The 16,415-nt window shown below is 57.8% G+C and overlaps 1 protein-coding gene across 8 annotated transcripts in view; it reads right to left on the reverse strand.

The window, feature by feature from the left end:
* The window catches only part of Atp11a (ATPase phospholipid transporting 11A), a 106,565-nt gene extending 90,150 nt beyond the window's left edge, over positions 1–16,415 (reverse strand). For 5 of the 8 annotated variants that reach the window (XM_048800612.1, XM_048800611.1, XM_048800614.1 and 2 more), the window contains exon 1: positions 2,195–2,672. In XM_048800612.1, the coding sequence (XP_048656569.1) occupies positions 2,195–2,341 (147 nt within the window). In that variant the 5' untranslated portion in view covers positions 2,342–2,672. Of the gene's footprint in view, positions 1–2,194; positions 2,677–16,320 lie in introns of those variants that run through there. The other 3 variants (XM_048800609.1, XM_048800606.1, XM_048800607.1) reach the window with 3 other exon arrangements.

Genomic DNA, 16,415 nt, shown 5'->3' on the forward strand with positions numbered 1-16,415 from the left:
CCCCCCCGTTCACTGTCCCTGGCAAGACACCCTGCCCCTGACTGCTGGGGAGAAGACACGGCACCCTCACGGTGTCCTCCCACACCTCCTATCCTAGATGGCCAGCATCTCTAAGGAAGATGGTCTCAACATCATCTCACAGAGGAGACCTTCCTTGGGCCCTTGAGGCTCACGGGCATTGCCCCAGACCTCCGAGTCCCCAGTACAGCCGAGACACCAATCTGCAGTTACTCGGGGATATTCACAAGCAGCACAGAGCCAGGAGCCAGGACACACCACGCAGGACGGCCACACCTGTGCCAAAGAGGCACAGACTGCAGCCATCTTGGGGCATGGCTGCTCTGTGAAGGGTTACCAGGGAAAGGAGGGCCCATCAAGTGTAGGAGAGAGGAGCGTCGGCCAGCTGTGGGTGGTCAGCCAGGTGAGGGAGGACTGGCCAGGTGTGGGTGGTTGGCCAGGTATGAGGGAACCAGCCAGGTATCATGGTAATTTGCCAGGTATGGGGAGAATCTTCCAGGTGTGAGAGGTACAGCCAGGTGTGAGAGGTACAGCCAGGTGTGGGGGAATGCAACAGATGTGGAGGTAATTTTCCTGAAGTGAAGGTAATTACACAGGAATGGTGACCAGCCAGGTGTGGGAGGAATGAGCCAGGTAGGGGAGATCAGATAGGTGGGGGGACCCAGCCAGGTGTGGGGGAAATGCACCAGATATGGGGGTTTCCAGCCAGACGTCCATGTACAGGTGGAGCAGGCCAAGTGTGGGGGCCCGCCCAGGACTCACGATTTTCCGTGCTGCGGGAATGTGCCAACGCACTCACAGGCTCAAATCTGGGGCACCCTGAGGGTGTGGGACCTTTCAGGACATTTCGGTCAGTGAAAACTGTTCCAGGAAGCAACCCCCATGTGGGATGGGAAGCGGAATGCCGGATGTCAGGCTGAGGGAGCAGGCAGCTGGAGTCCACAGAGTTTGGCATGGGCATGTGCAGTCTGCGGCTGGATGGGGTAGTGTCCATGCACAATGTGACGGTGCAGACAGCTCCGGACCATGGCTCGGGAGGGGAACTCTGTCATGAGGACCCCATCTCAATTAAAAACCTTACTGCAAAATTACCTGGCCTGCCCGTCAAAACCAAGGGGCACCTAAGGGCAGGGGACGAGTCCCCTCTCAGAACACCTGCCCTGCTGGGGTGGAGGACCAGCCTGGAGGCCTGCGGAGCCCCAGGCTGGACGGAGCCAGGCTGGCCCACCTCACCTCCAGTGCTGGAGGGCAGAGTGGTGGTGGTGGGGGGGAATGGACCTGGGCGTCCTCCACAGAGGGCCCCGCACTCCGCCCCTAGGACAACCAACACGCAGGACAGTCACAGCAGATGCTACCTCAGACACCAAGTCCTCTCCAAGGAGTCCCTGGCTCCTGCTGGACACCTGGCCACAGTGGGCAGGACTGGAGAGGGCAGGGAGGGCAAGGGCGAGGCAGGGCTTAAAGAGGAAGGGAGAGGTGAGGAGGAGGAGGCCGGGAGCAGGGTGAGTGCACGGCTCCTGCCAGACAACCGAGGCCACTGGCCTCTCCACTGGCCCTCTCCCTGCTCAGCCTCACTACCCCTGGACAGCAGACACAGACTGCTATCTGGCCTCATTCTGTCCTTATCAAGTGTTAGTGTTATGTCACCAGGAGATTAAATGGCCAAGACGTGACCTGGCCACAGAGCACGCGGGGAGGGAAAGTTCCACTCCACCTGACAGACACACACTCAGCCACTCAGCCCCCGAGCCCCAGAGCTGCAGCAACAACAAGAACCCAAATGTACCAGGCCCTCCCAACAGCAGCACCTGGGACACACCAGAGAATACCACCCAGGCAGACCACGTTTCCAGCCCAACATGTCTGCCCACGTGCCTTCTCTCTGCACGAGAACCGCAGAACTCTGAGCATCTCTTCCAGCTTATTCACACTGCTGTGTGGACTGAGCCTTCGTGGAGGCAGCTTGACAGTCCAGGATCCCCCTCGCCATCCAAATGTGCCCTGAGCTGCTAAGCCTCTGTGTCTGGATGTTTAAACCACGTAGGTCCCAGAGGGCTGCAGGAAACATGCCCTCACTCCCTCATCCCCAGAAAACCTGAAGCATTTTACATTCAGGGTGGGAGGGTGCTTAATTGAGCTAGCTTCTCCTTGCCATGGGTACCCTAGTTGTCCATACCTGGGGAAATACTGGCCAAATCTTCTGGGAGCAGAAAGCAACAACTATGTTCAGAGTCTCCATCGCTAGAGTAGGGAGGAAGAGCGCATGGGCCCATGGGAGCAGCCTGTAGCGGAGGCATGGCCACTCAGCCCCAGGACTCTGCATGGAAGGTCTGGTGGCTCCCGGGCTGCAGTCAGAAGTCCACAGAAGTGCCGTGCCCACTCAGGCGCCACCTCCTCGCTGTCCCTGGTGAGCCCCAAGCTTGCAGGCCTGCGGCGGAGGGGGAGGGTGCTGGCCTCACCACCACTCTGCCACATCAGGCCAGAAGTCCGACTTACCCCACAGGCTGGACGCCCCGTTTGGGCCTCTCAGGTCCCAGGACTGGCCAGAGTCAAAGCCCAGCGCCAGGAGGGCAGCCTTGGAACCGCGGCTTCCCACCCTCCTCCGCCGGGCGGGTTCAGAGCCCGACCTGACTTGGGCCCTCTACCCTGAGCTTGTACTAACAAACCAGGAACTGGAGACAGTCTTCCCGACTACCCAGGTCACATTTTTAAACCGCGACACTGCATCGCGAATAGCTCTAAATTTTAACAGCAACCAACACACTAAGTAGCTCCGCAGCCGGGAAGACGAGAAGTCAGGAAGCCTGCCAGCCGGCTACCCCGCTGGCCCCACACCTCCAGCCAGCAGAGAGCCAGGGCTCCCTCCTCCTCGGGTCAGGTGTGCAGGGGGTCTCAGGCTCCTCTGTCACCTGTGCCCTCCCTCCAGGTGGCCAGTGGGACCCTGCCCAAATGTCCCCTGAACTCCCTCGTCTGAACTTTCCACGTATCACATGAGACCACGAACCAGCCAGGGAGCCACACGACCTGGGGACAGTTGTGACCTGTTCCACTAATTATCTAAAACCATTGTCACTGTTCTCAGCACAACAGGGCTGGCCTTCGCCCTTCACCATCCATGGTGGCCACCTGTGAACAATCCCCCGTCACCACAGTGTCATGTTCCATCTCCGGCCACCCTAACTCTGCATGGAGAACGCTGTGTGCACGCACAGGTGCTACGCCACAGCTTGAGACCCAGAGACGTAGGTGGTGCCGAGCCTGGCCTGAGGAGGCCCACGCACAGCCACCTGCCCACTCCCAATGGGGCCGGCCTCCTCCCTCTGGCTCCCTCCTGATTGCTGAAATCACAAGCCATGCAGAGGCATCACACAGTGGGGAGAGCTCCCAGGGATCTGGGGAGGCGACAGGAAAATCCCCCTGCTTGTGCTCTGTGGAGGGGCTGTGCCCTGCTGGGGTTCATTACCTCCTGCTGGGAGAAGCCAACTGTGCATCACCTGGCCTTAGAGGTGACAGGTGAGCATTAGCAGGTGAGTTCAAGCTCCCAGCGGGCCAGCTGTTAGCGGCACATGGGCGCAGAATCACGCTCACGTCCGCACGGGCTGCACCAGTCACACAGCAAGCAGACCGCTTGCTTGAGTGCTGACCTGTGCTGGCCTTGGAGGTCATCAAAAGTCTTTCTGAAAAGGGACCTTTCCAAAAGGAAGAGGCCAGCAGGTGTGATGTAAAGGCCATGGTCCCCTGCGTCTGCAGGGAAAACTACAAAAGACACATGCAGAACTGTCCCGGAGCTGGCCTGCGGCCACCCACCACACACAGACACAGCTGGAGCTGCGTGAACAGTCAGAGGTCAGGCTGCCGGGCCCTGCAGGTCAGCCTCCAAACTGCTCCCTCCCAGGGAGCGTGGGGGCCAGTGGGCAGGAGGCCCAGGCTCCCGCACCAACTGTAGGCGAGCGTGGACACACACCATCAGGACCCTGCTGCCCCCTGTGGATGTGACTAGCTGCGGCCTCCGGGGTGGCCCCCCAAGGGCTGGTCGGCAGCAGGGCTGCGTGGTTCGCCTGCAGCCACCCCTTCAGAGCAGCTGTCTCAGGAGAGAGACAGGAGGAACTCAGAGGCCTGCTGTGCTCTACATGGTCCCTTGACAGGGCAGCGGTCCTGCGTCCCTCAGCTCCAATCGCAAACTGGATCCCTGAAAAACACCTGGCCTGGCCACCCCCGCAGCCCACTCAGGTCAGCCTGGCCCACCACCACCGTCCCTGTCGTCCCCCGCAGCCCACTCAGGTCAGCCTGGCCCACCACCACTGACCCTGCTGCTCCCCGCAGCCCACTCAGGACAGCCTGGCCCACCACCACTGTCCCTGTTGTCCCCCCCCAGCCCACTCAGGTCAGCCTGGCCCACCACCACTGGCCCTGTTGTCCCCCACAGCCCACTCAGGACAGCCTGGCCCACCACCACGGGCCCTGACACCGAGCTGCGAGGCAAACTCTCCTGCCTTCTGGCCAGGCTACTGATACATGAAACAAAGTCAGATGTGCAGGATCCTGACTTCTCCACACAGACCCACCTCGAAAAGCTGGGCACCCAGGCAGGCAATGGTCATTCATCCATTAAGCAGACAGCAAGTCATGGGACCCCTGTGGCAAGGTGGGGCATACCCACCAGCCCACAGCGAAGAAGCCACACCTGGGCAGGGGACAGTCCCCAGCTAGGGAGGAAACTGCCCCTCAGGCCAACGTCACTTCCAGGATGTGCAAGGGTGAGTGATAATGGACACCTGACTCAGTGCTGAATGACCACAGGGAAGCTACAGCGCTGCCTTAGGCCCTGAGTCTTCTGTCAACTCCCAACAGCACCTCCCACCCAACGTCCAGCTCCCAACAGCACCTCCCCACCCAACGTCCCGGCTCCCAACAGGACCTCCCACCCAACGTCCCGGCTCCCAACAGGACCTCCCACCCAACGTCCCGGCTCCCAACAGCACCTCCCACCCAACGTCCCGGCTCCCAACAGGACCTCCCACCCAACGTCCAGTTGCTCGACAGGGAGTGCTCCACTCGCCAGAGGGCTCCACTCTGCAGTTGTTTCTTACTAACAAAACCAGCAGGCGGCAGAAGAGGGACCCGGCCTGTTGTAACCCTGCCTTCCTTTGAAAGGGACAGAATGACCATCTCAGTAGAAAACAAAAGTCCCCTTTCACCCTGGGGAAAGTGGCAGGAGACTGCTTCTCAGAGAACCACCTGTCTTTCAGGAAAACGCTGCAGTGGAGTTTTGAACCCAAACCACCTATTTCCGAATGATGTATGTACAGAGGATAAACACAGATTAAAAAGAGGACACCTACTCAGACCAATGGAGAGCAGCTTCTGGAAGAAAACCTCAGGCAGCGCCTCCGGCCCACTTTCCCCAGGCGCTCCCAGGAGAAGGCCCAGAGCCAGTGTCCCCGGCTAACACAGCTGGAGACCGGGGGCTGCTGCCAAGGCTCCCACAGGCCAGCCCAACTCTCAGGAGGCCGTCCACCCTGGGCACATCTGCCCCACGGCTCGTCTGCTCCTTGGCTTGTCTCCAGTGCTCCTCTCGGGGTGGTCACCTGGACTCCTGTCACAGAGCCGGGCGTGCTCAGGGGAGCAGAAAGCAAAGCTCCACGACTTCTCGTGCCCACGTGCTCACCCTCCCCAAAACGTTGGTCGGGACGTGTGGATGGACCAAGTAACAGCCTGGCCAGGGTATTTTCGTGTGGTGGAACACACGGTAAGAACTTTGCTGTGTTCCGCTGATGGCATTACACACTGCAGGGTGACGCAACTGTCACCACCGTCTGCTTCCAGGATTGTTCACCATCCCAAACAGAACCTGATTTAACGGCAACTTTAAGTTTGGAATTAGCTCTGTGTCCACCCCTTCCCTGTTCGGCCCATCCTCATGGCCCCCGTGGGCTGGACGGCCACACTGTCCACGTGCTCCCAGGTGGCTGCATGGCTGTGGGCCCCACCCCTCCAGGACCTAGCTCTGTCGCCTTCGGAGCCACAGCCCGACCACCCTCTGGTCTCCTCTGTCCTCACATAGTGCACGGCTTGCTCACCCTGTGTCTGACCACTGCTCTGTGTCTCCAGAACAGGAGGCCGGCACATTTTGATTGCCACTGAATCCCCAGTGCATACAGCAGGTACTTAATAAATGTCTGGAGAACATCAATGTTGAGTATCAGAATGTGGAATCACATCACAGATCCTGTGTTAGAAGCTTAGTGATTTGCCTCTGTGTGGTCTCCAAAGCCATTTTGTGGAATGAGTTAGATCAGAAATGGCACTGGAGGAGACGCTGACCACCAGGCCAGCGCCCCCGCTCTCCGTACCTAGGAGTCCTCAGAGTTCCAGCCCAGTTCATTATTGCTGAGCAACTGTGTTACTGACATTATCTGAACCCAAACAAGCACAGGCCATACACTTTCTGTAGACAATGGGGAGTCTGGGGGTTCCACACCCATTTGAGGTGTTCCATTACATTTTCCCTGAAACCACGGGTCTTCCACACCAGCATCAGTCCACGATTTTACCACTGTCTTCGGGTTTCGGTGTGCAATCTCTGAGACCTTGAAAAATCAGACACAAACCTAGATGGCACCCCATGGCAGAACGTCACTGTCCCTAATCCTCTGCTGAAAATAGGTTGGAGGAAATCCTCTTTTCTCTGAGGCAGGGAGATTATTTGCCTATTTGTTTGTGACTTCTCCTTCCCAGGCAGGAGGAAGGTCCAGGGGAATAAAGGACACAGACAAGCTGTGCACTGCGGCAGGGTGGAGGGCAGGTGGGCGGCCATGCGATCCCGGGGGCCGGGGTCAGCATCCACCGCACCAGGCGTGGGCCACGCGGGCACCACCAGGCAGACCGGGACAAGCCTCTGGGCCGGGGCCCTGGGCCCTGCACCAGCCAGGTCTTTGGGTGGTAGAATGAGTGAAAAACCACAGAAGTCTTCCTCCTCCCAGACTGCAAGATGATGAACGGATGACCTGTCCCTACAGGCCAGCGTCTGCAGATAACAAGGCTGTAGTTACTCAAAATGACAAAAAAGCTCACCCCGAAGGTTAGAGTCAGGTGGGAGCTCCCCGGTGCCCTGCAAGACCGTGAGGGCGCAGGCGTGGGGCAGGTCCTGACAAGCCTTGCTTCAACTCCACCATCTAGGTGACGGCAGAGCCGGACACCTGACGCCACCCTCCAACAGCCATGCCCCGATTTTGCCACAGGTGAGATGTCACCCTGCACGGGGAGGCCTGAAGAGTGATTCCAGGAGCAATTACGTTCCCTGGGGACCTGGTCGCTGGCCGGGGCCTCCTGCCTGGCTAAGCAGGCGTGCCAATCCACTTTTGTGACATGAATGGTGACATCTGTCCTGTGGGCCAGCCAGATGCCATGTGCCTGGACTGCCACACAGAGCACAGAGCAGGCGGCACCCCACGTCTGTAGTACCAGCACCTCTCCTGCCAGCCCCGCCAGCAAGGAGGTAAAGAGACTCCACAGCTTAGGACCAAGGCATGGTGGCCAGCCATCACAAGTAACGGTGGTGGAGCCCCGTGGCAGCCCACGGCCGGCACTCACTCACTCCTCATTTTGAGGTGTGCCCTTTGGACAGGAGACCTGCTGTGATGGCACTGATAAGGCAGTGAACAGACAAGGCATTCTCGAACGGCCCTCCCGGAACGGCCCATCTGTCCCAGCGCTCGCCGTCTACATGGTGCCGTCCTTGCCACCGACTGAACGACGCCCCCAGGTTCACATGTTGAAGCCCTGGTCCCCAGAGCTCATGTCTGATGGGCTTGGGGAGGGAACTCGGCTGAATGGGTCACCAACGGGGTCCTTGCACAGGACACAGGAAAGCCAAGGGGGAGGAGCAGGGGGAGCTGGAGCCTGTGGGGCACTCCGGAGAGAGCCCTGTGCAGCCCTCTACGCCCGCCTCCAGCACGAGGGGGTGCCCCTCTACGCCCGGCCTCAGCACCCAGGGGGTGCCCCTCTACGCCTGGCCTCCAGCACCCAGGGGGTGCCCCTCTACGGCCAGCCTCCAGCATGGAGAGGGTGCCCTACGGGCTGCCAGGCTCTGGCCTGTGGGGAGCCCAGCACTCTGAGGCTCACACCGCCCACCCGGCTTAGAGCTGAGGATGTGGCGCACCATCAGCCACAAACCACTGCTGCCTACAGCCCAGGAAGAGCACCTTGGAGACAGCATCCTCAAGGGCAGGCCGATTTCCATAATGAGGATTATTGTCCTTAGTGCTGCTCTCAGCATCAGTTTTCTCTACAACCCAACAAGCGTGCCCACCCGACTACCAGGGCAGAAACAGGCTGCCAGCGTAGGAAGGAGCTGAGGCTCCGAGGCCACGGCAGCAAGCAGGGCTCAGTCCACACCCCAGGCCACTCTAGCTGGCTGCGGCTCTCCCTCAAGTCTGAAAGGTCCCTGGGCACTGTATAAGCCATGCTGGCGTGGAGGGGGCGGGCGGGCAGTGCCAGGAAGGCACCAGAAACAGCTCCGGGACAGGAGGCCCGGGCCTGTGTGAGTGTATGCGAAGTGTGGGTCCCGTGGTGGCGCACTGGAGGGAGAGTTGACAGTGCTGGTGTAGGCGCTCTCCAACCCTAGCCTGAGCTCACGTGAGAGGCAGACTCTGGTTACCAGCCTACCGGTAGGCACTGAACACCCACCAGGTCGGATCCGATGGCCGGGGTTGGATGCCCACCAGGTGGGGATTCCAGCAGCTCCAGGGGGCCTGCACAGCCACCCGCCTGGCCCCTGCCTCACTGGCCACCCTGCAGGTCCTCCCTCCCTAGGAGAGACGTTCCTCGGGGCTCTTCCCTCACCTCTGCACCCTCCACCCTCCAGCAGGCAAACTCCGAGTCCTCTCCCTGAGGGCAGGAGACAGAGTCAGGCCTCTAAGTCAGCTAGACGGCCGCTCATGTGCACCTAACACCACTGCGGTGCCCTCCTGGGTGCAGGTCAACGTAGTGAACGTGTCTCGAACTCTGATCACCACCCCAGGGTTCTCCCGGTCCCGTGGCAGCGTGCCCCTTAAAGGAAGAGAAGATGGTGATATTGGAAGGAAAAGCCAGGCAGTGGCTGCCCAGATTCCCTCTGTAGAGCCACACCCTCCTTTTCTCATCGCCCTGGCCCACTCCCACCTCCTGAGAGAAGCCGTTAGTCACTGACCTGTCCCCAAGAGGCCACTCACTATCCCCAACATCTGCTGAACTTGCTGGCCTCTCCAAACACGGGAAGGTGGGCAGATTTCGGTGCTGACTTCTCGGGGTATGGGCAGCAGATGCCCATGGAGGTGAATTCACCATCAAAGGAAAGGGCAGGGGGTGTGAGTGGATGGTCACCGAGGACTTGAGACACAGCAGGCCCCACATGTGACCCAGGCATCAGGGGGGGCCTCACCAGGCTCTGGCTCACACTCCAGCTAGAGAGAAGGCCATATGACTTGCGACCCACATGCCCACTTAGAGGGCAGAGACCTCTAAGTGTAAAATGTACAGAAAGGGACACTGCTAACAATTATCAATTTTGCTACGGCAACAGGCACCGAGGGGACTGCTCTGGGCACAGTGGCATAGGGTCACCCCCACCACCCTGAGAATCCCACAGGGTGGGCGGTGTCAGGCCAGCCAGAGGCGGCCCCCCAACCCCCCCCACTGCTGGCTCCACAACCTTGGGACAGACAGAACACTCTGCTCCTGCGCAGAGCGTCTGGCACAAGCCTCAGGAAGGACCCTCCTCCTCTGAAAAGGCTCCGTGGTCCCTGTGCATCTCAGCCACCAGCTGCAGGCGCAGTGGGTACAGGCCCAGCACGTCTCTCCTGCACCCGCCTTTTTCCTCTACTCCTTTTTCTGGGGTGTGGGGAGCAGGTAGGTCAAGGACAGATGCCACACCCCAAGATGCACTGTTTTCCTGAATGCACAACTTAATGACTTTCAACCAAATAGTCCTTTTCATAAGCAAAAAGCCTTCTCTTTAAAATCTTTTCCTATTCTCCTAACAGGAAGAAGGGGGAAAAACCCTCATTTTCATACCCTTTTTGAATTAAAAAAACCTCACCTTCGTCACATGTGATACACAGAAATCGACAGCCCTCTGCTGAGCTACTTGGACAGCACTGGACAATGTACAGGCCACATCCATGTACGTTAGTTCATCTGATCACACCACCAGGGAAGCAGGCAGCAAGTGCCATCAGTCTCATCTTACAGCTGCCTCTGGAGAAGCAGTGAGCAGCCTGGCGGGCACTCGATGCGGGGCTCTGTCCAGGAGGCCACTGGGCCCCAACTGAAGGCAGCCTGGCCAGCGTGGATCACACCAGGGCCCCATGGCGACAGCATGAGCAACACAATTGGGGCCAGATGCCTGTGTCCTGGGGAGGTGGCTTCTGCACCCCAACACTACCTGGAATGAGGCAGCCTCCCAGGACCTCACCCCAGTGCCGCCGTCTGTCACTCCATCCACTCTGCAGCTACAGTGGTGGGAACTGCAATGTGAAGGCCGACAAAGGGCCACCTCCCAGGAAGAGCAAGCATGGCGGACTCCCCCGGGCAGGCTGCAGAGCTCCGGGCTCCCAAGAGGTGGCCGGGCTCGGGTACCACAGAAACAAAGGTCACAGAGGCCGCAGAAGGAGGCCACAGAGGATGGCCATGGAGGGAGTTGCAGAGGACGGCCATGGAGGGAAGCTGCAGGAACACTGTGGGACAGCAAGTCAGAGGAGGTGGAGGGAAATGCACTGCCCTCAGGCTCCGTCTTCGAGGGTGACGGACTGCATCCCAAGCGATGGACACTGAAAGGAGAGGTGATCACAGATAAACCAACTGCCCTAACAAGTCCCGTGGTGGGGGCGAGAAGAGCACACGATTTCTATTCAGAGAGTCAGCTTCTCCCCAGTCCACTTCAGAAACAGAGGACGGCAGTGAAGGCCGCTAGTCACTGGCTTGTCCCAGTGTGCACATGTGGGGTACAGCGCCAGCCCTGGGCTCCGAGGACGCAGTGACAGAGAGCGCCCAGGTCTGTCTGCTGCTCCAGCCCCAAGGGCGGCATGAGGGAGCCCCACTGCCCTCCCATCAGCCCCGCAGAAAGGGCTCCCTGCGGACATCTACAATGAGCAGACTCCCAGCTGTCCCCACTGCAGGAGCCAGGTAAGGCACAGAGTCCTCACGTGCCGCCCAAAGCAGGAGCGCCCGTGTCCTTCTCCACGGGAAAGGAGTCAGGCCACACACACCTGAGCTGGGTGGGCAGCTCAGGGCAGCCAGAGTCAGCACTGGATGCCCCTGGGAAGCCACACAAGACCCGTTCTGACCGGCGCCCCACACCACTGTCTTCTCTGCACTCTGCACTCTCTGGCCTCCAGCACCTGCCTGTTTTGCTCACTGCTGCCCTGGGCAAGGGAACTCTGCAGGGCAGGGGCAGGTCTCTGTCCTGTCTGGCTCACTGATGAGTACAGAGGCCACGCTGTGTGCTGCTGAGGTCAAGGTTAAGGGCAGAGAGGGGCCCTGCAGCCATCCCTGAAGGTATAGAAATCATGGGAAGAGACCTCAGAGTGAGATGAGATGAGATGAGATGTGAGGAGAGAAGAAGTCAGCAACTTAAGCAAGCTGTTGGGAAAGACCTGACTGACCGCAGGCATGACCGCAGGCTCTGGGGCAGCTGGCACCCCCCAGGACAGGAGCAGGATGGGAGAAGGCCCTGAGACCCAGCAGCAGGGATGGCCTCTCTCAGAGGAGTATCACTGCCCAAACCAGAGGGCCGCGGGGTGCACGAGGGGCATGCTGTCCACTGCGGTCCTCCCTGAAGCCAGGTTCCAGGATGGTCACCGGCTGCATGGAAAGAAGTTGAGAAAGCAGAGGCAGTAGTCCCAAGGCACCAGATCCACACCAACCAGGGCGTCCACTCACCGGGCAGCTGCCACATGCAAGGCGGTGTCCCACACCATCAGGAGGTGCCAGGAAAGACCCCCAAAGCACAGAGAGGGAAGCCAAGCACAAGGCACTAACCAGCCTGCCCAGGGTCACAGGGTCGGGGCAGGGCCAGGGCAGGGCACGAGTGCAGAATTGTCAACTCTGACGCCTGACCTTCTGTTTTGTGTTTCTCAGGCAACAGCATCCAAGAAAAGCAGAAGAAGCCCCTGCCCAGCCTTGCTGAATCCGAGGGCTGTAAAAACTGCCGTGGGTTTGCATTGCAAATAAACAGCCCTTTGACCAGCTTAAACTTGGTTGGAAGAACACTGAGTCTGAGACTTGGGAATCTTCCCCTGACCTGTTTCTACAGGAAGAAATGACCCCAGTGTATGTTAGGCTTCAAAGCCCACTACCCCTGGAGGTACAGGACTTCCCACATCCAACACACTGTGCTCCCCATCAGTGGATTCGGGCAATTTCAACTAACTGTGAACTGAGGGTGGCACCCTCGTCCCTAGAAATCTCACTGATCGTAATGACAAAAACCTCTTTCCCTGGTCCTTAAGTGTAGTCTCTGGCATGAAATAGAAGCATCTGAAGGTCGCTTGTTCCTGAGGAGCAGACATTCAACAGGGTTCTCAACATCGACGACGACAGAGGCCTTGATGTGGCGGCCTGAACGTGAAGCCCAAGACACACTGACGGCAGGGCAGACTGCTTCCAAGCCTCCCAGAGGAGCAGGAGCCCGGAGCAGGCAGGGCCTGGTGAGCCCGCCCGCTGTGCCTTGTTAAACACCCGGTAATTACCAACTTCACAAGTCCACACTGCTGGAGGCAGCCGTCCATTAGTCTGGGATCATAGCCCTCAGGATCCACTTATTTCAAATACCTGAAGGCCTTCGTGGTTAAAGTGGTTTCACAGAGTGTCCTGTGGTGTAGACTACAAGAGCTGGACACACCAGGAAGGCCTTGTGCCATGGAGTGCTGGACTGGGAAGGCATCTCCAAAATCACGCAGTCTCTGTGCTTTGCAACAGGGGCGGGGACAGCTGAGAGAAGTGGGCAAGTCTTCCAGAGCAGGCAAGCTCTCGGTGGAGCATGGCGCTCAGTGGCCAGCCACGAGGCGACCGAGGCAGCAGGCACACAGGCAGGCTTGGGAGTGGTGGAACCCCTGGAAGGTCTGACTCTCTCTAATACAGAAACATACGGAGTTCTTAGATCCCACAGACATTCCAATGTAACAATTTATTTCAAAAATAAATATCCACAGTGAATAAGGAAGCCTTGGGATTTTTCAAACCTCAGAAATATTTAGTATCTAACATTCTTGGATTTTGCTCTGTTGGAATGTTAGAAACACTGGAAAGCAAAAACTGTAGTAGGGCAGAAACTGGCAAAAACCTCAACAAGCAGCAAAACACAACAAACTATATCCAGGCCGAATTACAGAAACCAATACCACAGACATGCCAGGGTCGAGCTCTGGAGCATAGACATCTAAAAAGAATTCAAATCCCACAATGAGAGCATGAAGGGCAGTGGGGGCACGCATTGTCCAACGAGAGGCCCAGCCTAGGATGCGTAGCCCCATGCAAACCTGGTGGCCACTGCGACCTTGCTTTGAAGCCTCTGAATCCCACCTGAGCTCACACACACAGTACCACCCAGGCTGACTCTGAAGGCTGCAGGGCCTGCGGGCTGGGCCTGATGGGCAGCCGTCCACAGAATGGATCTGTCTCCTGTCCCCAGCAAAACCTGCCCAGAGACCAGGCCACGCAGAAGTTGGTGGTGATGGGCTTGCGGAACATTCCTTGGAGCCAGGTCCATCCATTCCTAGCTGCTTCCTGCAGTAACTCACTTCTACCTCTACAAACTGGGTCCCACCCCAGACGAGAACACAGAGAAAGGAAAAGGTGCCACCGTCCCAAGGCACACAGCTAGAAGTGGGAGCCTGTGCTTGCCATGGGCAGCCACTGCACAACCTGCAGGTCACCCAGGAGACTGCACAGCTCCCTCTCGGCATGTTCACTACCTCTATCTTTGTCCCCAGCCTCACATCTCTACAAAAGAGACAGCACAAGCTCCTACTTGCGTCCTTTAAAATGTTTTTTTTTTTAAATGTAAAACTACCTCAGGGTAGGTAAGCATTGTGTCACCGGTAGATACAAGCGTGCCTTACAGCCAGCCAGCCAATGACAGACTTTGGGGAGTATGGGCCTAAATGAACAGAATTCTCTCACTCACCGACCCGCTCTCTCTCTAGAATTAACCCAGAGTAAAATACATATAGCAGTGTTTTCTAAGGATTCATGCTTCAGAAGGACCTGGGATGCATCCTCTGTCCTGTGAATTCAATGTGAATAGGAGAAGGGAGAAGGTTATTCACTCATTTCCATAAAACAAGTCGCATAAGAAAACTGCAAGGAAATATGAACATATGATCCTAGACTCTTTTTCACTGGCAAAAGTAAAAAATATTTAGTCCTGCATATTAGAAGATAACCAAATTACAAGATCATGACTGTTTCTGGAAACAGTCAAATTAGTTTAATAGCACAGACATGAGTGTAGGATTGTAGCTGCAAACACTATGTGTGTGAACATGAAGAAGGGCTCTGCAGATAACACCGGAGATGTGAAATGAGGAAGACAATATCTGGTGCCCCACAGTTAGCATTCCAGGGGCATGGCCACATATTGTATATGCTGGAACAATTAAAGAACATTTCTCTCCTAGGTTTAAGAATAAGTGTGGTTTCACAGGTGTAATAATGTAGCAAAAAGGAACTAAAAACGCTAAAGCGAATCTAGATTGCCATGGCACGAAATGGCAGCAGGCTTGGAGGAAGGGGGGCAATAAGCCCAGCACCCACAGGGGACAGTGTCTGCCCCGTGTGATCGGAAGGCTGGCTGGAAAGGTAGGAGCCAGGGTAGAGAGTTCCTGTAGCAGCCAGAGGAAAGATGTGCCACTGTGCCTTTCTCACGGAGACAGATGCACATTATTTCCCACAGTTTGATCCTCTTTTTTCTCACTCATGTTAGAATTGGAAGAGAACCAAATTAACATGAAAAACAGTGTGTACCTTTGAAGCACATGACAGCTCTACCCTTTCTTTCTCCATTTCCCTTTGAGGAAACTGAGGCAAGAAAAGAAGTCATCGAGGGACTCTCATTGCCCGAGTGGCACGTTGAAAACAGAAGGTTCCTGCCTCACAAAGTGCTTTTTTTCTTCTTCTTCTTTACACATCTGGTAACCTACAGCCACTGCTATTGGGTGTCCAGAACCTGTTACTAGGGACTTCAACAGGGGCCTCCCCTCCCAGGCTCTGCTCAGGAGAAGGCAGGCTGGCCTCCCCAGCTTCCTCCCACCCAGTAGCAGCTTCCTCCGTGCACACAAGGTGCCTGAATTCTCCAGCCTCTGTGAATGAATGAAATCAGGGAAAGGCACCAGCTTGGTATGTTTCCTGAAGGAGCACACACACCCCTTCAGTCAAGGTCTCTTCTTCAAAGGAAGCTCACGAGGAAGAAAGCCTGCCTAAAGAAACTACACCAGGAAAAACGAAGTGCCCGGCAGTGCCCTCTGCATCAAACTGGGCTCCTCCAACCTGACTGACCGCTGACCCTGTGCCGCAGGGCAACAAAGAAGCCTTGTGTTGTCACAAGGCAAGGGAACAGTGCCCCGGACAGTTTTCTTTCTCTTTTTGCACACACACCCCTTTTCCACCTACTGCCAGCAATGCCGGCTACTCTGAGTCCAGTTTCCCTGCCCTGGTGTAAAACAGAACCTTTCCCCTCCAAGTCTTTCCTCCTGAGGCTCATCCCCGCCACAGAGGTGGATCCCCCAGGAACCCAGGTACACTGGCCCCGGAGCTGACGGGTTGCTTTCAGGGAGAGATTCCAAACTTCACTCTGAATCCCACCATGTGCCAAAAAGCAAGCAAACAAACCGAAGCACAGCTTTCTCTGCAGAAGTGTGACACTTCCCCCAATCTCTTGGTCCTGCAGATACGACTGCCGGACTGACCACTCCTCCCCAGACCAGGGCCCGGCTCTGAGTCCAAGGAGAGTTCCGGGGGGACTGTGGGGCCCGCTCGCACCCCAGCCCAGACCTGAGGAAGGATCTGAGGACTTCCAGCTGGACAGGGACCCAGGAGGCGGTGGGCCGGGAGCGGGTGCCGACGGGAGGGGGCCGGAGTGGGCACCTGAAGTCCCCGTCCGAAGCCCGAGGGCGCCCACTCCCAGCGGTCCCTCCCCAGCACTTTGCTGGTCCCCAGGGGCGGTCAGCCTCGGAGCCGCCAAGCCCTCCCGGGGGCCGGCCGAGCCGGGTCGGTCTCCGGGACCCGGCCGGGCGCCCCGGCCCCGCCCGCCCCGCCGGCACTCACGTATCTGTGCACGAGCGTCCGCACGAGGCTGCAGTCCATGGCTCCTCCGGCCGCGCCGCTCGCCGCTGGGCGCCCCCCGCCCGGTCACGGCCTGC

Source organism: Marmota marmota, unplaced genomic scaffold (genome assembly GCF_001458135.2).
Source record: "Marmota marmota marmota unplaced genomic scaffold, marMar, whole genome shotgun sequence".
NCBI classification, from domain to species: domain Eukaryota; kingdom Metazoa; phylum Chordata; class Mammalia; order Rodentia; family Sciuridae; genus Marmota; species Marmota marmota.